At 44.4% G+C, this 25,161-nt stretch overlaps 2 protein-coding genes across 7 annotated transcripts in view; one reads left to right on the top strand and one right to left on the bottom strand.

The window, feature by feature from the left end:
• Positions 1 to 9,257, top strand: part of EFCAB14 (EF-hand calcium binding domain 14) — a 45,612-nt gene extending 36,355 nt beyond the window's left edge. For all 3 annotated transcript variants that reach the window (XM_004599431.4, XM_058680881.1, XM_058680875.1), the window contains 2 exons: positions 1,330 to 1,455; positions 8,829 to 9,257. In XM_004599431.4, coding sequence (XP_004599488.2) covers positions 1,330 to 1,455; positions 8,829 to 9,004 — 302 coding nt within the window. In that variant the 3' untranslated portion in view covers positions 9,005 to 9,257. The remainder of the gene's footprint in view (positions 1 to 1,329; positions 1,456 to 8,828) is intronic.
• A 4,258-nt stretch (positions 9,258 to 13,515) lies between these two features.
• On the bottom strand, positions 13,516 to 25,012 carry TEX38 (testis expressed 38). 4 transcript variants are annotated; one of them, XM_058680955.1, is made up of 3 exons: positions 24,998 to 25,012; positions 24,145 to 24,217; positions 13,516 to 14,233 (listed from the first exon to the last, which is right to left on the bottom strand). In XM_058680955.1, the coding sequence occupies exon 3, from the start codon at positions 14,106 to 14,108 to the stop codon at positions 13,629 to 13,631; it is 480 nt and encodes a 159-aa protein (XP_058536938.1). In that variant the 5' UTR covers positions 14,109 to 14,233; positions 24,145 to 24,217; positions 24,998 to 25,012; the 3' UTR covers positions 13,516 to 13,628. The 4 variants fall into 4 exon arrangements, with proteins under 4 accessions (XP_058536938.1, XP_012786509.2, XP_012786508.2 ...); XM_012931055.2 differs by lacking the exons at positions 24,145 to 24,217; positions 24,998 to 25,012 and adding an exon at positions 15,708 to 15,795; XM_012931054.2 differs by lacking the exons at positions 24,145 to 24,217; positions 24,998 to 25,012 and adding an exon at positions 14,784 to 14,934.
• Positions 25,013 to 25,161: the final 149 nt, after the last annotated feature.

Here is a 25,161-nt window from a genome sequence, read left to right as displayed (position 1 = left end):
GTTTATGGGAGCCTTCATTTCTGTAATTGCATTAAATTTACTTAAAAATAAATTTTAGTCCTCCTGAAAATCGCTAATAAGTACTGATGGGATTATTGGGTTAGGAGAGCCCTTGGCTTTAGGTGGGGGCATACCTGATCAATATTAACATATGCATCAGTTTCCACAGACTTAAGCTCTACAAGGACGTAGCCAAAACCCTGGACTGTGTGAGCTTTGACTCCCCCACAACAAGAAGTTTTCCATTTTAGAAAAGCACTGATATTTCCCTTGATTTTTTTGTTTTGTTTTGTTTTTATTTATTTATTTGAGAGAAAGAAATATAAACTCAAGTGCTCCTATCTACTGGTTCATACTCTAAATATCTGCAATGACTTGTACTGGGCCAGCCAAAGCTGGGAGCCTGGAACTAAACCCAAGTGTCCTACTTGGGTGGTGGGAACCCATTTACCTGGACCATTACAACCGCCTCCCAGGGTCTACAGGAGAAAGCTGGAGCCAGGTACTCCGATAGGGACACAAGTACCTGAAGCTCTAGGCTAAATGCCTACTATCTTGAAATTTCTTTTTGGTAGAAGACAGAACTGTGGTGAGAGGCCTTGTCCCAGTGTTATCCTATATAATCTTAAAGTAGCCCACGTGGCACCAGCTTGGATATTCCCCTAGAGCAGGCCTATAGCAGGTCTTCAGGATGTCAGAAAGGCTTTAATATACAACAACTATTTGTTGTCTCTTGGCAGCTTAACATCTAAACATGCATTATGGGGGCAGGCATTCTATCTACTGGTTAAGACTGGTTGGGACACCTGCATTCTACATTAGAGTTCCAAAGTTTGAGTTAGCTCCACTCCTAATTCTAGCTTTCTCTAAATGTATACTCTGCTGGGCAGCAGTTCACCAGTGATTCAAGTAGTTTGGTTCCTGCCACCCTCGTGGGATAACTGGGAGGGTGGCAAAACTGGGTGGAGTTCAGCCCAGCCTGTTTTGGGATCTAGGAATGAACCAGTGAAGGAGAGGTGTGTGTGTGTGTGTATCTATCCGTGTATCAAAGTATTTCTTATTTTACTAAATATTAAATATATATAGCACTAATTTGTGCTACAGGATCTGCTAATTCAACTATTGACTCAAATCTTAATTTAGTAGAATACTGGCTAATTTTCACTTGTCCATTAATATAACTGAGCCCAAGCCTTTATATTCAGTCACTATGATACTTAATTCTCAACTATTTATTTTAAATAGATAGGCAAATACCCTAAAAGATAATCTCTAAAGCTAGTTTAATTTGGCATCTGATAATACTAAAACCTTATGTGTTCATTACAGAGCAAATTCAGAATTCCACATCAAAGCCATCAGCATTGCCAAAATCTTCAAAGTCTTCAGGAGACCGAATTGAGAAAGCTGCCCAACCAAGAACTGTCTTCCTGCCAGGAGTTTCTAGCATTGAAGGTAACTTGTGTTATCAGAATGTAATGTCAGAATTATTAAAGTAATAACTTTTTAAAAAAGATTTATTTATTTTTATTGCAGAGTTAGATATATACATAGAAGAGGAGAGACAGAAATATCTTCCATCCGATGATTCACTCCCCCAAGTGACTGCAACGGCCAGCACTGCACCGATCTGAAGCCAGGAGCCCAGATCCTCTACCGAGTCTCCCACGCAGGTGCAGGGTCCCAAAGCTTTGGGCTGTCCTCAACTGCATTCCCAGGCCACAGGCTGGGAGCTGGATGGGAACCGGGGCTACCGGGATTAGAACTGGTGCCCACATGGAATCCCGGCACATTCAAGGCGAGAACTTTAGCCACTAGGCCACGGCACCGGGCCCCAAAGTAGTAATTTTTTAAAAACTTAGATCTCACATTTATTGAACACTTCCTATGAGCCAGATGCTTGCTATATATATCATGTCGTATAATCTTGGTGTAACCATCCTACAAACATTCAAATATTAGACCCATTTTACTTACAGGAAACCTGCCTGAGTCCATACAGCAAGTGATTGAGGCAGACTTCATACCTGTTCTGTTTGTATGCTGAGACTATTAATATTTTTAGGGCCTTCATTCGGTGAGCACCTCGTTAAACCCAGTGTTAAGCAGTAAGAATACAGTGTCTCAGTGATACTGCGGTTTACCGGAGAAGGTATAAAAGCAAATACAGGGCCCAGCACCATGGCCTAGCGGCAAAAGTCCTCTCCGTGAACGCACCGGGATCCCATATGAGCACTGGTTCTATCCTGGCAGCTGCACTTCCCATCCAGCTCCCTGCCTGTGGCCTGGGAAAGCAGTCGAGGACGGCCCAAAGCCTTGGAACCTTGCACTCATGTGGGAGACCTGGAGGAGGCTCCTGGCTCCTAGCTCTGGATCAGCACAGCACCGGCCTTTGCAGTCACTTGGGGAGTGAATCATCTGATGGAAGATCTTCCTCTCTGTCTCTCCTCCTCTCTGTATATCTGACTTTGCAATAAAAATAAATAAATCTTTTTGAAAAAAAAAAAAACAAATACAAAACTAAGATTAACAAAATAAATAAAAATTGACCCTTACTTGTCAGGTCCTTCCAAAATGGACCCTTCTGCTAAAAATCAGCAAAATAAACATTAATAGGAAGGATATGATTCACGGGAGAATACGTTTGCCTTGCCTGCAGCATGACTCCTAGTTCTGTATTTGCTAACTGCCTAGAACATTTGTTCCTGTCCCTCCACCTTGATCTGTCTGGCTGATCACATTAATTTAAATACCATTGCACCAGGAAACATTTACTCATCTTCCAGGACTGCACTGGGTTCCTCCTCGTGCTCTTTAATGTTTTGTTAAACGTTTTGCCTGTGTTTAGTAATGTCAGTTTGTTCTAATTTCCTGGGTATATACAAAATTTAACTCTTGCCATGCATAGCATAGTGCCTTGATAATATGTGACTGTTAAATATGTGAGTAAGTGTTCTGCATGCTGCAATTGTTGCTTAAAGCATAAGGGACTTAAAGACTTGGGCCCGGTGCCGTAGCCTAGCGGCTAAAGTCCTCACCTTGAATGTGCTGGGATCCCATATGGGCACTGGTTCTAATCCTGGCAGCCCTGCTTCCCATCCAGCTCCCAGCCTGTGGCCTGGGAATGCAGTCGAGGACGGCCCAAAGCTTTGGGGCCCTGCACTTGCGTGGGAGACCTGGAAGAGCTTCTGGCTCCTGGCTTCAGATTGGCTCAGCTCCAGCCATTGCGGTCATTTGGGGAGTGAACCATCGGACAGAAGATCTTCCTCTCTGTCTCTCCTCCTCTCTGCATATCTGCATTTCCAATAAAAATAAATAAATCTTTAAAAAAAAGAGAGAGAGAGACTTAAACATTTATATCACAATTGAAATACAGTTACTTTAGGCCTGGTGCAATGGCTCAGTGGCTAAATCCTCATCTTGCATTTGCTGGGATCCCATATGAGCAGTTCATGTCCAGCCGTTCCACTTCCCTTCCAGCTCCCTGCTTACGGCCTGGAAAAGCAGTAGAGATTCGCTCAAAGCGCTGAGACCCTGCATCTGTGTGGGAGACCCGGAAGAAGTTTCTACCTCCTGGCTCAGTTCTGGCTGTTGCAGCCACCTGGGGAGAGAACCAGCAGATCTCTCTCTCTGTATCTCCTTCTCTGTGTAAATCTGCCTTTCCAGTAAAATAATAATAATATGTCTTTAAAAAAAGAAAAAGAAATAAAAACAAACGCAGTTACTTTTTTCACTCTCCCTGTGTTAGATTGCATTTAATGGCTACACAGGTTGCCCCCTCTGCATTTTTTTTTTTTAAGATTTACTTGTTTTTGCAAGAAAGGCAGATTTACAGAGAGAAGGAAAGACAGAGGAAGGTGTTCCATTAGTTGATTGACTCCCCAAATGGCCACAACAGCTGCTGCTAAGCCAGGAGCTTATTTTAGGTCTCCCATACAGGTTCAGCATCCCAAAGCTTTGGGTCATCTTCCATTGCTTTTCCAGGCCATAAACAAAGGGAAGCAACCTAGACACAAACTGGCACTTCTGGGATGCTGGTGCTGGCAGGCAGAGGAGCAGCCGTTGAACATTTGCACCAGCCCCACCCCCTCTGCATTAGTATATCAAGAATTGATGAGAATGAATGGAGAAAAAAAAAAATGGAGAAAAAAAAAATGGGCTTGGCAGTGTGGCCTAGTGGCTAAGGTCCTCGCCTTGATCCCATATGGCTGCTGGTTCTAATCCTGGCAGCTCCACTTCCTCTCTATCTCTCCTCCTCTCAGTATATATGACTTTGTAATAAAAATAAAAAAAATAAAAATAAAATAAATCTTAGGCCACTTCTGAATGTACATACTTTTGAAATGATCTGAAAATACAGTCATTTTTATTTGAATATAACTGTCAACTGCATAGCATGTTGTATAAATTCATGCCCCCACCCATAAAAAGTTTTCAGCTAGCTACCTGGTGTTGCCTAGAAAAAGTATCCCTCCTGCCTTTCTGGCTTCCAGAGATTTCTTAAGGTTTATTAGTGGCATCGCTGGGCCTGTCATCATGATGAGAGTGGACCCTGTTTGAAGCTTGTCCACTAGAACAACTCGGTCGACTGGACTTGGTACCACAACTGTTGTCTCCCTCCTCCTTTTCTTTCATCCTTATTTTTTCTGACTACTAAACAAGAGGTTTATTGAATTCAGGTGTGACACTGAAGATAGGAAAGAAATCTAGGAAGATATTTAGAAAGACTTCAGTCTCATGACTGTCTTTGGTATTAGAAATTAAATCTTCTATCTTTTGTTGATTATGGGAAAGCACCCAGGACTTTTTAAAATGTTACATGTTAATGAGCCCACCTATGTGTTCATTTGGGGCCTATAAGAAAATATAAAAGACTCCTGGGCCCGGTGCAGTGGCCTAGTGGCTAAAGTCCTCGCCTTGATGTGCTAGGATCCCATACGGGCGCCGATTCTATCCTGGCAGCTCCACTTCCCATCCAGCTCCCTGCCTGTTACCTGGGAAAGCAGTCAAGGATGGTCCAAAGCCTTGGGACCCTGCACCCACAAAGCCTTGGGACCCTGCACCTACAGGGGAGACCCAGAGGAAGTTCCTGGCTCCTGGCTTCCGATTGGTGCAGCACCAACCTTTGCAGTCTCTTAGGGATTGAATCATTGGATGGAAGATCTTCCTCTCTGTCTCTTCTCCTCTCTGTATATCTCTGATTTTTGAAGAAAAATAAATAAATCTTTTTGAAAAAAGAATAAAGAAAATATAAAAAACTCTTGATAGAAATTCTCCAATCCTGTTGGCAGTAATAGTGCCTTCAAAATTTAAAAGATACAGATCAACTCATGATATTTCTCTTTCTCTTCTTCACAGAAAAATAAATATATATTTATATGTGTATAAACATACACATATATATATAGAAAGGGAAAAAAAAAGAAAAAATGTTTTAAAGAGATGCCTAGGCCTTTGGGTATTTTTTTTAATGAGATGTAATTACATACCATAACATAAGCCCTTTTAAAATCTGTAATTCACTGTTTATTATATTCACAAGGCTGCAACCATTACCACTGTCTAATCCTAGAAAACTTTCATCACCCCAAAAGAAAACATGGTATACATTAAGCAGTCATTTCCCAGCCTCTAGCAACCATTGTTCTTTAGCCACTATCCATAAGGATTTGCTTGTTCAGAGTATTTCATATTAGTGAAATCATCTAGCATGTAACCTTGATTAATTCTTCTTTCTCTCAGTGTGCTTCTTCTATTAAGCATGTTTTCATGGTCTGTTTATGTTATAACATCAGTACTTCATTCCTTTTTGTGGCTAAATAGTATTCCATTGTATGCACAACACTGCATTTTGTTTATCTGGTTCTCACTTGCTGAAACTGTAGGGTGTTTCTAGGTTTTAGCTTTTGGGGGTAGTGCTGCTGTGAATGTGTGCAGGTTTTTATGTACACACATTTTCATTTTCTTCACTATGCACCTAGAATGTTCGTTCATTCGATAACTTCTTTTTGAGGAACTGCACAACTGTTTTCTAAAGTGACTCAAACAATTTTACTTTCCCATCAGCAGTGTATGAGAGCCCAGTCCACTTTCCCCACATTCTCACTACCACTTTTGATTCCAGCCGTCCTGGTGATTATGAAGTGGTATCTCATTGTGGTTTTCAGCCGCTGGTTCTCAAGTTTGCTAATTTCTGGATCTGGAGAGACAATGTCATGTAGTAGAAAGAGTACCAGGTTAGGTGATAATTTGTGCTGTGGTCATTTAACACTAAATAACCTTAAGCAAGTGAATTGCCTTTCGAGGTTTGATTTTTCCCATCAGAGCTGAGAAAGCTATAGTATTTGGGATTGTTGCTTTTTTTAAAGATTTATTTATTTATTTGAAAGTTAGAGTTAGAGAAAGTGAGAGGGACAGAGTTCAATTTTCCATCCACTGGTTCAGGTACCTAAATAGCTGCCAGCCCTGGGATTTTTGCTCGTTGAAGACTTTGAAAGCATTCTCCCAATCCCCACTCAGCCATCCAACAAAAAGTCTCAGAAGCAGCCCAGCTAGCTTTTATCAGGTAGATCTTTAGGCCTCTGCATTGCCATTTACCCTTTCAGCTTAAGTCTGGAAAATCTGAAGAGAAGTCCCTGACTAGAGAGCCAGCTAATTCATTCCCATAGAATCCTCTTGTTCTATTTTTTTTTAAGATTTATTTATTCTTATTGCAAAGTCATATTTACAGAGAGAAGGAGAGACAGACAGAGATCGATCTTCCAACTGCTGGTTTGCTCTCTAAGGGGCCACAACGACAAGAGCTGAGCTGATCTGAAGCCAGGAGCTTCTTCCAGCTTCCCCACACAGGTGCAGAGTACCAAGGCTTTGAGCCATCCTTGACTGCTTTCCCAGCCTACAAGCAGGGAAACAAATGGGAAGTGGAGCAATCAGGACATAAACTGGCACCCATATGGGATCCAGCACATGTAAGGCAAGGATTTAGCCACTAGGCTATCACGCTGAGCCCAGAATCTTCTCATTCTTACTTTTTTTTTTAAACAAATATTTTTATTGCATTTCATTTTTTTAAAATTAATTACATTGCATTATGTGATACATTTTTTATGCACTGGGATTCCCTCCACCCCTCCCCAAACCCTCCCCCCACGGTGGATTGCTCCACCTTGTTGCATTTCCATAGTTCAAATTCAGTTGACATTCTTTCAATTGAGGTATTTACCAAGCATACAGTCCAGCATCTTATTGTCCTGGTAAGTTCAATGGTTTCTTGGTGAGACCATCTCTGGTCTGAAGGTAGAGCCGGCAGAGTATCATCCCAATCAATTAAAAGCCCCAATATAATATTTCCAACCATTTACAACATTGTGGCATTAATTGACATGGTATTGATTAACCAATATGTTAATAGGAAAATGCAGGTTCTCAACCACAACATGTGACTTCTTCATAGACATTTCAATTCTGACATTTCAATTTTATATTCAGCCGTGTTCTATACACCTTAAAATGGCTTAGATTGTTATTAAGCTGTCTCATGCCTATTTTAATTTTAGTATTTAGCAGTTTATAGCATTGAAGCATGTTTTCGCTGAACCTGGCTGTTTTTTGGGTAGTCTAATTCTATAATTCTAACAGGATATATGTCAACAGTTTAGGTGAGCATGTTTAGGAGGGGTGTGCAGAGAAATCTTCCATACCCCAGTGAGGAGTAACTAATCTTTGTGTCCCACCCAGTGAGTTATAAGTGCATCCTCGCTGACTGTTTCCTGTCTGTTTCTAAGCTTTCCTTGTTGTTCTCTGTCTGTCTATTCTAGTTTTGTTTGTTTGTTTGTTTGTTTGTTTTGAGGGGTTTCTGGAGCAATCCTGATGGTTATTACGAGAGGGGGTGGGAACCCAAAATTGGAAGCAGGCAAGGACCAGAGAAAGCTCCTCCCCCTAGTCCCGAAGGAAGTTTACTGTTCTTCTGTTTCTGCAGACCGCTCAGGGATCCTGGTTGTTGTTCCGATGACCTTGGATCCTGCAAGGCAGGATTTGGGCTTCTTCCATCCCATGTGGTAGATCCAAATGGAGGTGGGTGACCTCAGAGTTTTTGGTCTCCGAAGGCACTCCAATTCCCCGTGGTCTCCTTGGCAGTAGGGATGTAGTCCTCAGTGCTCATACTGATAGTCCTTGGTGAGGATCTAGGAGTCTTCAGGGTTGGGATACAAGCCTCCTCCTGTCTGCCTGCTCCACTCTGGGGTCCCCTCCCTACTCTATGCGTATGACCTCCTGTTAAGAGGTTGTTAGGATTACTCCTGATTCCCCCATATGCCTTTGTAGTTTTGCTATTGTCTAATGCTAATTCGAGTCTGTTGTCTATGAGTTACCAGTTATGATCCTGATAGGATTTATTTCCTGTCTTCCTCACACCTTCTAGGGTAATGTAAGATTTCTCTGCTCTCCCTCCCCATTTCCAAGTATCATGGGGCCTTACAAGTACATTAGGTTTTACAGTTCTTTGATGTAGATCATAAGCAATCTGCCTCATATCATTGGTTACTTCACAATATCTTATTGCATGAGATACAGGCTGTTTGGGGTTGAGATAATATTACTGTTTTTCGGATTGACATCATTTCATAACAGCCACATCAATCACAACAACAACAACAACAGAATCTTCTCATTCTTAAAAGATCAAAAATTAGCCTGTATGACTTAGTAAGAATGTCAGCTGTACCTTTTGGGGGAAAAAGGTCTGCAAAGTAGCTTTTCTTTTAGTGTTTTTGATGGAGGCTACTTTTAACTGAAGTTAACTGTATTTTTTTATAATTCCTTTTTGACAGATCTTCAAGATTTATTCCACAAGATTGGCCAGGATGAGGATGGGAAGCTGACCTACCAGGAAATATCCCAGGCCCTGGGTTCTGCCACACCGGAACCAGAGTCCTTGAGAACGCTGGACTCTGATGGAGATGGGAGATACTCATTCCTGGAGCTAACAGCCGCTGTAGATGTCTAGCCTTAGCAGGCCTGGTTCACAATGGAGATACATCCTGGACTACCGAAAGTCTATTTACCTAACAGAAATAACCCTTTGACTTACCCATCACTCCTCCAGACTACTGTAGCAGACACTTTGCCTCCTTTTAACTTGTTTGAAGAAGCTATATAAAAGTTATTTTTTTAAAAAAGAGACCATTTTACTTATACAATGATGTTAAGAACTCTATGATTTCCAGAAGCCAGTGAGATCTTACATTTTTAGATTTCCAGAAAAAAATAAATAAAACCCTAATTTTTTCTCTTTCCTTTTTTTGAGGGTAGGAAACTTTACTTTTTGAAACTGGGAAATGTATATAGAGAGAGTAAGCCACCTTTTATATTTCACATAAATTTGCCTTAAATTAGCTGCACTTTATAGGAACTCAGAAAATGTCTTTCCTTTAAAAGTTAGGCCTTTTCTGTTTGTAAATATTTAAAGCGGAAGAAAGAATTGTGCATATTTTGTGCAAAGTAGAAAGAATGAGTTTGAGCAAATGATTTGGTGATTAAAGATTGCTTATCTCCTCTGGGTAGCAGCTGAGGCTGTATCCAAGTCTCCTTAAAGCACCCCCGGGTGCTGCATGGAGCTTGGCCTGATAGCCAGGAAGTGGAATCAGGGAGTGGACACTGGGAACAGTGCTGGCTCCAGGCTCAGGAAAGAAGGATTCTGATTTCTTTGTTCCCTCACCTAATCCCAACTTGGAAACCAGAAAACTCTTGGAGCAAAGGAGAGTTCTTATTTTAATCCTATCTTAGATTTATAAACCTAAGAAGTTGCCCAGTGGGAATTGGCTGGTTCCCCCAGGGTGGACTGGATTGTGTTCCCCCAGCTACCCACTCCAGTGTGTTAAGAGCTCCCCGTTCCATTCGGAATGGCAACACTGAAGTCCCCTGGCCACTGACAGAGAATGGCCACCCAGAGCTTGAGAAGATGGCTATGCCTTTCGTTTGGACGAGGAAACTACATGCCCCTCCAGAGTTTTCCTGAGGGCTAAGCGAGAACCTGATGTATTTCTCTGTAGGATGGCTAAAGCCAAAACGGTTGTGAAATGAAACGTGTGAAATTGTATTCCATTTCCTTAAAATTATCAGCTCAGAAGTAGCTAGAGGCTTTCTGTCCAGAGGATGCCCACAGCAGGAACCTTCACATGATGGTAGCAAGTCTTTTTCAAATCTAATCCCAGCAAGCATGATGCTACGCCCTTTAAATACTTCTGTGGACCTGGCACAGAGGTCTCTGGATCCACAGGAATGCTACTCCCATGTCATCTGCATGTCGCATCTGGACTTTTTGGGTTCTAAAAGCAATTTAGAGGCAACACAAAAAAGGGGAAAACAAACTGAGACTGTCCATATTGCTACCAGCCAACTGATGGAGAAAAATAGGGAAGCTTTCATGGCACCAAATTTTTCAGTAGAGATGGATTCCACTGTAACTGTCCAAGTTGCTGTATCAGCCTTGCAGGCACTCTAGTCCCCTTGAGCTTTAAGGGCTGGGTTTTGGTTTTTTAGTGTTCAGCTTGGTGTTAGCCGACCATACATTTTTTTTTTCTAGACGTGTTAAAATCAAATCTAGCTTCAACAAAGTGAAGTCTTTTCCTGCAGACATGTCTCGCTTTTCTCATGGCGTAGACATCTCCTTTTTCTTTGTTTCCCAATTTCTTTTTTCCTTAACATTTCCCTTGCCTATTTGCGCTATTTCACTTTCTCAGAAGGGTTCAAATATAATATAAAATTATCCTGGCACTTTAGGTAACTTGAAGATAATTCGTATTCTTCTGGCTGCCTTCTCTTAGTCCCCTCCCATTTTTAATATATACACCCTTACCTATTTTGTAACAACCAAATAAAATTCTAGCAATAAATTATACTGCTGTGTTTGTATATACTGTACCATAAATAGTACGTCTATACCTGGAAAGTTTGTTGTTTTTTTTTTTTTTTTTTTGAGAACTGATTTATATGAAATATACTGAGGGTAATGTAGCTTGTCTTTTTTTAGTTGCAAATTCTTATTCACTGGCAGATACATTCGGGACCCCTTAACTCTTTCTTGTATGTGCATTTCTTTTGTATCACAACACAGTGTAAGCAGAGAAGTCCATTTTGCTTTTTAGTTTATCTTCTGTCCTTCACACTGCCAGCATGGTGGCCAGCCTCATCCCTGAGCCAGTGTGTGGGACCATCCCTGTCCCACGCCTGGCAGAGCAAGGGACGGTGCTGCTGTCTCAGCCCTGTCTGTCCCCTGTGCCCTACTGCAGCCTGAGGAGCTGCCTCATCTCCCAGGCAGAAGGGCAGGGTTCTGACTCTGTTACTCTAAGTTGAAGCTCACCAGCCTGAGCCAGGAAGCCCATAAGCCTATTGCGTGTTAATTTGGGGGTTCTGTTCATACGCTGTCTTCCCTTAGCCTGTGATATAATTTAAGATATAGACAAACCAGCTGTCCCACAGCTCAGCTGTGATGGGAAGCTTGAAGAATGGCAAGTTGGGTTTCAGTTTTGATTCTGCTTTTTAATCCATCCACCTCTTCCAACTGCCAGTCCCCTTCCTTTTGTCCTAAGTTGCCCACAGCACTACTTGTTGGTCCTGTTTCCTTTGTGCCTTGTACTGTCTGCTATACTGTGTATGCAAAGAGCCTCCCCATCAATCCCAGAGGCAAAAAAAAAAAAAGGTCACGTAGAGAGAACCAGCAAAAGCCTGCTTTGGAAATGACTCCAGTGTCATCCAAAGGGCACAGAGGTGCCAGGCAAGCAGGGATGTGTCTAGTGCAGCCAAGCGGAAGAGGTTGGCTTCACCTGCTGCCTGTTTGCCCTTCCATCCGAGTTCCTTCCTTTACAGTTGCTGGACAGAACGTCTGGCCCCTCACCATGCTGCACCCACTGATCACAGTTGAGGGCTCCTACACATAATGGCCTGTTGTTTTCAGTGACATTTTCTGTTTGCTACACACCTCATTGGCTTGCTTACCATCATTATCTAGATATGGTCTCTTCTTTCATATCCAAGGCAGAACACATTTGGGTATCCCAGAGACTTTGTAGAGCGTGGATTGTTTGTTATATGAACCTAACCTACCTTGTTATTTTCTCATATTAAGAAATGTAAGTCTACTTTGTTTTCAATGGGGCTGTTTTGGTAATGTATCTGTAATTTTGGTTGTTTAGGAAGTAAATTCAAGGTTTCCATGACTTGATTTGAGCTTTACTTATTTTGAACCAGTAGTTCATCCATTTTAATTTATCTAAATAAAGCATTTCTTTTTTTTTCTCTGTGTGTGTCTGACTTAAGACTTCCCCCAAACCACCTCCATTACTAAAAAAGAAGGAAAAAATCTATACTTTGGTCTTGATTTTATGGATTCTGTCCTTTTCAAAGCAAGGACCAATCTGCAGTCCTGACAACAGTAGTGCTCCACAGAGAGAACGTGCACCTGCTGCTGGCTGTTTACTTCCCGCTTAGGCTCTTCCCCCTCTCTCCTCCACCCCAATAGGGCTATACATGAAGCTTAAAACTCAGGTCATCTTCAAATACCGTGAGAGGATTTACCCATTTCCAACATGAAAGGGAAGAATGTACATCCTGGAACACCTGGGCTCCCTTAAACTGGGATCAGATAACCAGTATTTTGTTATTCTCTCCTTTTAAGACTTTACAAAAATAACTAGTATTCCTATGCAGTGAGTCAATTTTTGAGGGCCCATGCATGGATTCCTTAAGATGGATAATGGGTTTCCAGTAAGTTCATGGAAAATGCATAATATAAAAAAACTACATAGGTTTTAATTTTTTTTTGCTCCAAAATAAGTATTAAAAGATGCTTTTCCATGGATTTTTGGAGCACCTTCATATAATTAATGGATAATTCTATTTCTGTGTATATTCGTAGAGGGTTCACAGACCACGCTTTCTCCAATCCATGGACCAATGAATAGCTTCCTAAACATGGTAAAGCATTCCTCCAGGTACTCCAGCAAGATGTGGGGGGAGGCAGCTGTGGGTAAGAGAATTAACATAAAATAGATATTTGTTATGCTCCCTTGGGATCTGTCTCTTCATTTGTAAGAGGAAGCTTGTGATAGCCATATGGTGGATTTCTGGGGTTAGAAATCACGTACAGAGACAACCCTGTGAGAATTCCACACGTCATGGAACAATACAATTCAATCCATAGTGCAGTGTGGCTCATTAGTCTCATGGAGTCTTGTCTACCTGTAACGTAGCCATGTGCATTGCCACACTTTGTGCCCCCTCCATAGCCTGTAAGGTGGCAGTGCCTTTGGACATCAAGCCAGAATTGGTCACACACTTTGGTCATCAATAAGTACTGTGTGGAGCAATATTGAATACACCCACAAGTGCTGGTTCTGTGTCTCCTCACAGCCTACCTGCAGTTTCAACTCGTACTCATGAAACTCGTTTACTAAGTTGTTTTGCAGAGTGCTCTAATCAAATGGGGTAAAGACATTGCTCTTCAACAGCAAAAAGACATAAGGGAGCTTTGAACATTTATTTCAGTCTTTCACAGGCGAACTCGCCTTTTGTATCCATTGTCTCCATTGCCTATTCTGGTAACTGCAGCTCCCACCTTCCATAAGAGGAGGCTACAATTCTGAAGCAAAAGACTTGGCATTGAAGCAGTGGTCTCCATGGGCCAGTGTGGGGAGGGAATGGAAGCGTTCATTTATCTCCGGGCAGCTGGCCAAGGGGTAGGAGACAGAGTGGTTCACCATGGGAGGAAGATTGCAGAGTGATAAGGCAAAGGGAACCTCCTGAAAGATGGGAATTGGAACAGATGAGCTTGCCTGGGGTCGCAGTACTGGTGAAGGTATGGACTGTTGTGGAACCACTAGCGTTGGTTGCAGGGGACCAGGTGCCTCCACCTTGGAGCTACTGCCTTGGGCAGCACTGCCCCTGTCTTCGGAGACATTCACCTCCCACAGAGGATCTGGATTCTGAACACTAGCCTCAGTGTTGCCAACAGCAGGAGGAGGTCCAGTGTTGATGGCTGCATTCATGCCATAGTGTCGGCGCTTGTTAATCCAGTACAACAAAGGGCTGTAGGTGAATGTGGCGGCTCGCATCACCTCCAACCACTGCTGGGCACGCTCTTCACGCCTCAAGTTCTTCTTCCAATGCAGAAAGAGAATGCAGCTGCCGACTGCCACAGAACACAGCCCCAGGAATCCAAAGTACAGTGAGACCCACACTAAGGCAAGAAAAAAGAAAGGCAAATGGCCATAACCTACGGCATGAACTGTTTCTCATTCTTCTCCTTGCTTTAATCTATTCACTTTATTCACATAACTATTTAAGCTCTATTTCCTGCCTTCCTCTTTACCAACTTGCCTCACCATTCTCCCTTTTAGCTAAAGATAGATTCCCAAGGAGCTTAAGAGGCTGTCTTTAGCCTTTTGCAGAAAAAGAGGTTACAGAGGGCATGACCTGCCCAGCTCATTCATGCTGATGGTTTCCAGACCAAGACCTATCCGATCCACCAGCCTCCCTAAGGGCAAGGTCATCGAGGCAGTAAAACATCAGCAGCTGGCAGAGATACCAGTGTTCCATCCACAGCAGCTCCTCTGGTTAGGTAGAATTGTGAGCTCTGCCTTCAAGAACTCCTTAGTTTTCTAGATAGACTTATCTATCTCCTAAGTGATGAGCACACTTCCACACAGGCTACCATCACTGCCTGTCTACCCGCACCCACCCTCCTCACCCAAGTCCAAGGGGCAGGCAGGGATAGGAGGAGTATGTACCACCAGAGAGGCTCGGACCATCCTCCTGGAAATCCATAAGGTTGAATCTCAGTGCCCTGTAGATGGGTCTGAGGAGAGAGAACTCATTAATTCATCTATCCATCCAATTGGAGTCCCCAGAATAGCCAGGCCCCATTGTTCCCTAAAGGAGAGGTCACTGGGTTCTGAGCATTGGACATTCCATGGGTAACGGTTGTGAAGTGATCCCTAGTTGGCGGGAATGGTGCATCGTAGGCATGATGTGTCTATTCTATCAAATGTTGATCCACTGGGTAAATCATCACCTCCACTCCTGTAGTGAGCCCTCAAAGCAGCTCACGGGAAACACCCTCACTCTCTCAGGCACTTGTCTGTGTAGTGGGTCTTTATGGGATAGTTAATGTATATCTGCCCCCAGTGGAGAGTTGGGGCCAGAAGTCCACAAAACATGGAGGAGTCTTTTCCTCAAGAAATCTCTGGACAGAGCAAGTGTTGAGGTACAGCAGTTAAGATAGTACTTGGGATACCCACATCCCACATCAAAGTGTCTGGTTCAAGTTACCACTCTGCTTCTGATCTAGCTTCCTGTTAATGCATACCCTGGGAGACAACAAATGATGGATTAAATATTTGGGTCCCTACCATCCACATGGGAGACAGGGATGGCATTTCAGTCTCCTGGCTTTGGCCAGCCATGGCCTTATGAAGAATGGACTACCACATGGAAGATATTCTTTCTCTCTCTCTCTCTCTCTTTCTCTCTTTCTCTCTCTCACTCTCTTTCCTTCCCTCCCTCTCCTCTCTCCTCTCTCTCTCCTCTCTCTCTCTCCTTTCCACCCTCCCTTCATTCCTCCCTCCCTCCTTCCCATCCTCTTTCGCCCCCCTCGCCCCTTTCTCTTCCTTTCCCTATTTCAAAATAAGACTTTAATAAAAGACATCTCTCACCAGCTGTCAAGAGAAGACATGCTCCAGGGAATCAGCCAGTCAACACCTCCTATAACGTTGCTTCTGTTCCACTGATTCCCTTCAGTAAGAGCTGGAACACGTCCCCTAGCCAACGTCCTGGGAGATGGGGGTGGGGAGACCTCCTCACTATCACACCCTTCCCATCCTTCATACAACTTTCCCTTACAGCCATGCCAGTCTCCCTAAAACACTGCCTGCCCATCTCTCCAGAGTTTTGTCCACATGGCCCCTTCATCCAGAAGCATCACTCCCCACTTTGCTGCCATTGAACACCTGCTTATCCTCCAAGGCCCTCCCACTGTATGGCAAACAACCCTTCAGTCTCTGTCTCATACTCATATCACCTCCAGTTTAAAGGACCTTGAGAGTTGTCTAGTCCTACTCCCATTAGATGCTGAGTCCTGGGAGTGAATCTTTCCTGCTCAGTAACTGACCACCCCCACACAACCCAGGACTCACCCAAGTCAGGGACTTGCTCACCTCCTCCTGAGGCACCTTGATCTACTTATGAGCAACTCAGTTATAAAGCACTTCCATAATTCAGCCAAAGCCCAAGTCACCTTCCCAGTAGGTTGCACCATTGGCCCTAGCTCAGTTCCTTAGGACCAGTTAATTACTTCTCTCTTTGTAGCCCCCCCGGTGCGTGTTTAGGGAGCTATTTGACAGTTTCCTCCCTGGTCTGTTGCCTTTTGGCACTCCCTCCTACATTTTGGTCTCCTTTGCTGGTTTCTCTTTTCTCTGACCTCTAAATGTTAGCATGCACTAGGGCTCAGTTCTTACTTGACATTATCTGTATTCATTCTCCCATGATCTCATCCAGACTCATGGCTTTAAATACATGAACCAACAATTCACAATTTTGTATCTCTAGCCTAGAATACAATCTCAGAATTTTAGATTCAGATACCCAACAGCTGGGTTGACATCCCTCCTTGCCAGTCTATAAACTTGTCTCCATCATATCTAAAACTAAACTCCTGACCATACATCCTCCAAAACTCACTCCACTTTCTGCCTTCTTCCTCGCTGTAAATACTCTGTTCTACTTCTTCAGACCCAAAGCCAGGATCCAGGAACTCCATTGGGTTTCCCACTTAAGTGGCAGAGACCCACATTAGAGCCATCTTCTGTTGCCTACTCAGTGCATTAGCAGGAAGCTGGATCAGAAGCAAAGTAGCCTGTCCTCAAACTGGCACTCTAAAATACGGTATCAAATCGCAGCTGTTACTGCCAGCTGAAGCTTAACTTGCTGGGCCATGACACCAGCCCCTTTCTTTGTCACTTTAGTCCAGGGACCACCATCTTTCATTTGGGTTTCTGGCCTTCCCATAGGGTGAACAATCATCCCCCTTTCCCAATGAATGGGGGATATGAGAGTTCTCAATACATAGGGCTTTCTGTGATAAAACCAAGAAATTCCTAGAACAAAGTAGTCACTCTTGGGAGACCTTCAATTTTTAAAAAATATATTATTGGAAAGTCAGACATACAGAAAGGAGGAGAGACAGCGAGGAAGATCTTCTGTCTGATGATTCACTCCCAAGTGGCCTCAATGGCTGGAGCTGAGCTGATCCAGAGCCAGGAGCCAGGAGCTTCTTCCGGGTATCCCACGCGAGTGCAGGGTTCCAAGGCTTTGGGTCATCCTTGACTGATTTCCCAGGCCTCAAGAAGGGAGCTGGATGGGAAGCAGGGCTGTTGGGACACGAACCAGCGCCCATATGGGATCCTGGAACGTGCATGACAAGGACTTTAGTAGCTAGGCTACTGCAGCAGGCCCAAGACTTTCAATCTTTTTTTTTTTTTATGACACCATTTAATAGGCACTGGTGTCTCCCTTCTCCCTCTCCAAGTTCCCTTTCCTCCCCAGTGTTCTCCCCTCCAGTCTCACAATGGGTGTCTTTCGTGAATTTTCCCAAGTCCATCCATGTTGCCACTGAGATGTCGCCCAACAATGTAAGAGACCTTTAATCTTTATCCCACATACCTGAATTTTACTAACAGCCGGAATGAATCCTAAGTAGATCACAGTCCTTAACCACTATTTGGGCTGTCAGAAATTACCAGCATGGCTTCCAACTGTGTCCTCACGAGGATCTTTTAGCTAATTAAATAAATATAATTCAATTACTATGACTGACACTTCTACTCACATCAAGTACCTAATGTATGATACTTCTAACATTTCCAAAAAAGGATAAGAAAATAAATGATACTCAAACCCCACCCCAAACTTCAATCCCTATGAAAATTCTACTAAACTCTGCCCCAGAGACCCCCTATGCCTCCAGATTATATAAAACTTGTTGGATACAACTCACTCTCGATTCCTAAATTCCCATAAACCAGACACTACAGCATTTGGGTTTTTAATAACAGAGATAAAACTGAAGAGGAAAGGGGACTTCAACATGGGAAACAACAGCACAGGCCACACATATGATAACATATATAGGGCTTTCTGTGACCATAACTAGAACCCTGCAACCTCTGGGCTAAACATGGGTGAAGAGCTCAAGAGAACATTTTGGTTATGGCAAAGTAGGACACTGATGGAAAAAAAGGTCCTTGCTTTAAAAGCCTGCATGCTGTCCTCCCTGATGTATGCAAGAGGGGTGATAAAATTGGGATTTGCCTTAGCTCTAAAGGAAAATAGGACTCCCCATTACCTCATATTTATCTGAGAACTGAAGGAGTCTGGGAAATCAAGGTGAATCCCACCAACCCCTAAGGCATCACACTCCTGGAGTTGCAGGTAACACTGTATGTCACAGGTAAGAATATCAATTTTCTAATTAATACAGAAGCCACTTAACTCTGTTCTCAGTCCCCACGATTCCTAGAGTTGGTGGCAAGACTCACTCCCAAAAACTTACTTGGGTTCTGGTTTGCCAAACAGAGACATTCTCATCTCCCACCAGTTTTTAGTGATACTGGCATGACCAACTAATTTACTTGGCAGGGATTTGTTATCCTCCCTGGGCATCTCTCCCAGGTTAATCACCCTTAAATCTGAATCTTTTATTATAATCTTGTTGAGTACCCAGACATGCTCCAACATGGATGACCTCCCTGTTAAAATTTAAAACAGAATAGATCTTCATGTCTAAGATCAGGGTAACCCAGATGGACTATGCATCATATTCCTCCAAAGAACAAGGCAAAATTACCTGATTAATGCCAATACCCTCTTAAAGCCAGAAGCCAAGCATGGGTTCCAATCTTAGATTGGTACATTTCTCAATTGTAGTTACCTTGAAATACTCCTTCCGGGTTTTTTAAAAAATATTTATTTACTTACTTACTTATTGGAAAGTCAGATGTATAGAGAGGAAGAGAGACAGAGAGGAATATCTTCTGTCGAATGATTCACTCCCCAAGTGGCCACAGTGGCCAGAGCTGAGCTGATCTGAAGCCAGGAGCCAGGAGCTTCTTCTGGATCTCCCAAGTGGATTCAGGGTCCCAAGACTTTTGGGCCATTCTAAACTGCTTTCCCAGGGCACGAGCAGGGATCTGGATGGGAAGTGGGGTTGCCGGGATTAGAACCGTCGCCCATATGGGATCCTAGCACATGCAAGGCTGCTCAGTTTGCCCCTAACCCTGGCCTTCATGCAAACTGGTAGGTATGATAGTCTAGCCCAGTACTGCCTGTACTCCATCCTGTCTCCTGCACATGCCAATGTGTGGTTCAGCCCCACCCCACCCTCTACCCCTGGAACCAGCACACACACGGTGGAGCAACCTTTCCTAGACTGACCAACACCCAGCACTGAGTCACATGCTCACCAGTGAGAGCTACAGTCCAACAGGAGAGTTACCCAAGTTTCCCTACCAGGCTCACTCCCAAACCCAGTCCTCATGTATGCCAGTGGGTACTAGGTGCTAGGTCCTTACCCGACATAGTGTACCCCCCTCTGTTTCAGCCTCTGTGTGTCCTGGTGTATGTTGTGACCTGGCCCACCCACATCCTTTTCCTGGTGCTGCAGCCTGGATCAGCTCGGCCTTTCCCAACCCCAGTACCCATGAATGTCTGGAGGTTCCATGGTCATGCCTAGCTTGGCCTGTCACCCTCACCCTGCAATCTCTTGAGCAAATCAGCAGATATTGCAGGTCCACAGGGGTGAGCCCACATAGTCCCCACAGAATCTATCCTCAGACCTGGTTCTCTCGCATGATGGTCAGTGTCATGGAGCCCAGCCTGACACTACCCATACCCTGTTCAGACATTCACTGGTAGGTACTGTGAAATAGCCCTACCAGATAGACCCCCCAGCCCTAACTTTAGAGTATGCCAATGGATGGTAGTGATCAGGGCCCCCAAACTAGCCAGCTCAGTTCTCCCACCTGAGGGAACATTGTTCTGACCCATAAAGGTCCTCTAACTTCCCTCGTCTAAATCGCTTGACATCAGCCCGCTTGCTTACCTGCAAGTAGAGTGGCCTTGGCAGCAGAAGTGCCCCAGAAGTCATTCCTCACCTGCAACATTACTCCTCAGCAGTACCCCCTCCCACATATCTTACACCCCCTTACCTGATCAATCCATAGCCTCCTTGCCTGTGAACACCTGGGTTCCCAGACCCAGTCTTCTGGAGGGGGGCATGCTGACCTGGAGCTCTGCTCTCCCACCCAGAACCCCATAACCAGTCCTCTGGCACATGTGCTGGCCTGGAACCCCCAACCTCCACCCAGCTGGTACTCAAGCATGCTAACAAGTCCCCAAGCCCAGTCTACCAGCACACCACACAGGCATGCCAGCCTGGGGCCCTAACCCCACCCTCTGACCTGCCTGGGACCCAAACACATTGGAGAGTTCCCAGACCCACTCTATTCTGCCAGCCCCCAGCCCAAGTCCCCAGGCCCCCTGCAGAGGAAGGAAGGTGCCTAGGCGCCTGACAGAAGAAAAATTTCTTAATTAAAAAAAAAAAAAAGTTATTTAGTTGTTTTGGAAATCAGAGTTACATCCACTGGTTCATTCACCAGATGACCACAATGGCCAACACTGGGTCAGGCTGAAGCCAGGCTCTTCATCTGGGTCTCCCATGTGGTTGGTAGGGGCCAAAACACTGATGCCATCCTCTACTGCTATTCCCAGGCTATTAGCAGGGAGCTGGATCTGAAGTGGAGTAGCCAGAGAACAAGCAGGTATTCATATGGGATATCAGCATTGCAAGTGGCAGCTTTGTCTGATGTGTCACAATACCCAAGCCTAGGATTCCTAATTTAGACAACTTCTTCACCCTGTTTCTAACTAAAAGACAAATAGATTTTGTTGTACTCACCTAAAAGTTTAGCCCACTTCTGTGATGCACAGCCTACTTTTCTAAATAGCTGAACTCAGTGGCAGCAAAATGGCCTGGAGACTTGGGCAAGTTATAGCTACTGCACTTTTGTTACAGAAAACCATTGAACTGACTTTGGGCCAATGTCTTAAAGCTCACACTCCACACCAAGTGCAAGGGATTCTAAAGAGTGAAAGACATCATTCTCAACAAATGGTCTTAGTAAATATGATTCTCTTATTTTAGATTTGCCAAAGGTAACTCTTGAAGTATATCAAGGCCTCAATCTAGAGAGAGAGAGAAAGAGAGAGAGATAGATAGATAGATAGATAGATAGAGATAGATAGATAGATTTTTCATCTACTGGTTCACTCCAAAGGCCCTAAATGGCAAGGCTGTGCCAAGTCTAAAGTTAGGAATCAAGAACTCCATCCAGATTTCCCACATGGGTGACTGGGACCCAAGCATGTGGACCATATTCTGCTGCATTCCAGACACATTAGCAGGAACTTAGATCAGAAGCTGAACAGTCAGGATTCAAACCAAAAGGGATGCCCATGTCACAGGTAGCAGCTTAGCCTGATGCACCACACTGGTCCTGCTAGTCAAGTTTATTTAGAAGACAAACTTCTAGAGAATCTGATTATTTTGAGTGGTTCATAGATGACAGCAGTTTCATTTAGGAAGGGGTTACCAAAGCAAGCTAAGCCATAGTAGATCTTGCCCAAGCTATGGAGGCCCAGGCATTTGGAATGAAAGGATGATCTCATCTTGACTAGACAAAAAAGTAACATTTATTTAGACTCCAAATACATGTTCCTTGTGCTATTTGCACACTTTGTGGCAATTTGGAGAGAAATAGGCCTATTGACCATAAATAAATGAATAAGTAAATAGAAATAAATAGATAATCTCCTCTTAAACATAGCTGAGAGATTCTGGATTTCCTTCAGCCAGTTGTGGACCCACAGGAGGGGGCTACTGCTCACTGCAGGGGACACAAAAATGGGCAGAGCCACACAATCAGTGGAAAGGCACTGATAGAAAGGGCAGCAGGAAAGGTTGCCACTCAGGGGCTACAGAAACAGAAATGGCCACCAGCAGAAAACATCCTGGCCAGCTTTTTCCATATTAACACACTTTACTACAGGCCATGGATATCACTTTCAGAAACTTGTCTGCTCGTTCATCAGCATGATGTGGACCCCGGGGGCAGGCAAGGCCAGGCCAGACTGCAGCATCCATCAGCAAATGCCGAGGTAACAGGGGTGGAGAGAGTACACCAGCCTGGGCTTCAGCACCCACCACTACACATAACACATAACACTTGAGAACTGGGTCTTGGGGCAGACCAGGCTAGGCAGAGCTATAAGACCTGTTAGCCTGCATGCAAGTTAGGTTAGTGGGGAGAGCCAGGCTGGGCTAAGTAACTGTATCCATTGGTGCATGTATAAGCCAGAGTAAGTGCAGGCTGGTCAGGCTTTGTTGCAAAATCAGGTGGTAAGCGCTGGGAATGGGGGAAATGCCTGTCAAGCTAAGCCACAATATCACCCAGAAAGTGCAAGATCTGGGGCTGGGAATGGGCCTAGTAGGGAATGTGAGCATCCCTCTAATGAGCTGCACCTCTCACCAGTGAGCATGAGAACCAGGGTTGGGGATGGGTCTGGCTAGACAGGTGGTGGTACCTGCCAGTATAAGGGGGCTGGATAGTGGGGTCAGTCAGGCTGGGCTAGGCTCCAACACCCATTGATGTGTACAAGAGCCAAATGGGACACAGCATAAACCGGACTAGCATGAGCAGGAACCAGGGATGGGAGCTGGTCTGGTAGAAGTTATTAGGGCCACTCCCACTGGACTGCAGCTCCTACTGGTGTACATGAGGGCCAAGTGTATGGTGGGCAGGGTTGGACAGGGTGCAACAAGTCTGTGAGTTTGTGTAAGAGATGGTACTGATGACAGAACTGACCCAGCAACTGCAACCAACAGTGTGTGTGTGTAGGGAGATGCAGGTGATGGACTGAACCAGACTCTGTACTGGCTGGCATACACAGCAGTCAGGTCTGGGTCACCTCAGATGAGGTTTCTTTGGGGATTCTTCCAACTGGATCACTTGACTCAGAATTCTAACCACAGGGAAAACTGAAGAATCTGTGGTCTGATTGTGGAGTACATGTGTCCAGCCTGCTTGGCTGTTGCAGCCTGTGTAGTGGATGGCATGCCCAGATGCACACAGGGGCACGACAGATCATTGAGGCCTGCAGAAGACATCTAGTACCTCAGATAGTAGAACAAATTGGATCACTCTCCCAGTCAAACTTTGAGAGCAAGTATCTGGGCGAGTGGAGACTGTCAGCCAATGGACTTTGGAAGGATTTCCTCAACCTTGGAGCAATGAACTCAACACATCTCAGAACTATCAAAACCACTTCAGCAGAACCCTCAGAACATGCTCCACATTTGGGATCCTAGAATGGCATCAGGTGGTCATACCCTACCCCCACATACTGATGCATTTAGGCTGCTGGGAGCGGCCTCTCTGTTTCTCTCCCCATTCATTACTGCTAGATCAGAAAGAAAAAAATATATAAAGCAATTGTCTCATCCATTTCTCCCCATGCCTCAGCCCTTCTCACCTTAGTCAGTCATCCACATATGGGTATACATCCTTCTCAACTTTGCAAACAACCTAAAAATAAAATAAATTTATTTTAAAAAGAAAGAAAGAAAGCTGTCTGCTGCTGTGGGCAACTGAGTCCAGGTCACTGGTTCACAACGTGGTCACCACCAACCAACTAGCCCTAGACTACCCACTGGCAGTTAGGGTGGAACATGCGCAACGACTAATGGAACATTCTGCATTTATAGTAACCAAGTTGTTGCATTTATATTAACAACACAGTTAATATAAATGCATTGTTCTTCTGACATGGTTCTTCATCTTGCTCCCTTTTGGACCATGTGTACTCATGCTAATTGACAAACCTGTCTTCTACAGTCCAACATTTTCAGGTGAGGGTGACGATCATGCAGGCTCTTTGGCCATTACTAATAACAAGTGATAAATCTCTAGTTCTTCCAAGGGAAATGGTAGCTCAATTAGCAAGAAGTCTTCATTCCTTGGATGGACAGCAAAGGCAGACCTGACACATGATGAAGTCACAAAGGATGGACCTTTCTCATTCAACCCCTCAAAACCATTAAGAGACAAAATATCTGGGGGAGACAAGATGATGTAAGCAGATAGGTAGTAGAGCCCGGAGCAATGGCCTAGTGGTTGAAGCTCTCGCCTTGAACATGCCGGGATACCATACGGGCGCTGGTTCTAATCCCAGCAGCCCTGTTTCCTATCCAGCTCCCTGCTTGTGGCCTGGGAAAGCAGTCGAGGATGGCCCAAAGCCTTGGGACCCTGCACCCATGTGGGAGACCCTGTAGAAGCTCCTGGCTTTGGATCAGCTCAGCTCCAGACGTTGCAGCCACTTAGGGAGTGAATCATCAGACGGAAGATCTTCCTCTGTCTCTCCTCCTCTCTATGTAGCTGACTTTCTTTTTAAAAACTTTTTTTTTTTTCAATTAAACGCTACCCCCAAAATCTACTTTCTGAGGACAATCTGCAAAACCTCATCCTTGAGGCTGGCATTGGGGCTCAGTAGCTAAAGCCACTACCTACAATGCGGACATCCAATGTGAGCACCAGCTCTAATTCTGACTGCTCCATTTTCAGAATGAAAGAATGGCGTATGTTATCTTTTTCTTTCACTTCTGTCTCTCCTCTCCCTTCCGCTCCCTCCCACAACCTTTCAAATAACCTTTTTTCTTTTTAAAGTTTTTTTTTTTTTTTTTAGATTTTCATTTTTACTTTTATTACAAAGTCAGATATACAGAGAGGAGGAGAGACAGAGAGGAAGTGGAGCTGCCGGGATTAGAACCGGCAGCCACATGGGATCCTGGCAAGGACCCTAGCCACCAGGCCACGCTGCCAGGTCCTCAAATAACCTTTTAAAAAGATCCTGAGGTCCCTGGGAGAGGATAGCTCGGTTGTGCTGGGGTTTGTCCTAGACGTCAGGAAACGACTTGGAAGATAAAGGTGTTCTACCACAGCCAGGGTCCCGGGAGCACGGTCTGAGGAAACCCGAGGTCCCACTGGGCTTTGGAGAGGA

The sequence above is a fragment of the Ochotona princeps genome, chromosome 2 (genome assembly GCF_030435755.1).
Source record: "Ochotona princeps isolate mOchPri1 chromosome 2, mOchPri1.hap1, whole genome shotgun sequence".
Lineage (NCBI taxonomy): Eukaryota > Metazoa > Chordata > Mammalia > Lagomorpha > Ochotonidae > Ochotona > Ochotona princeps.
Note: the sequence above shows the minus strand (reverse complement) of the source record. Positions and strands in the feature narration are given on the sequence as shown.

What these genes read in the sequence shown, in the direction of transcription:
- TEX38 (XM_012931054.2), bottom strand. Translation starts at nt 14,820, where the DNA reads ATGGATTTCCAGGAGGATGGTCCGAGCCTCTCTGGTG. An exon ending in TGGTCCGAGCCTCTCTGGTG is followed by an intron (nt 14,234 to 14,783) that starts GTACATACTCCT and finishes TTCTTGCCTTAG; the next exon opens with TGTGGGTCTCACTGTACTTT.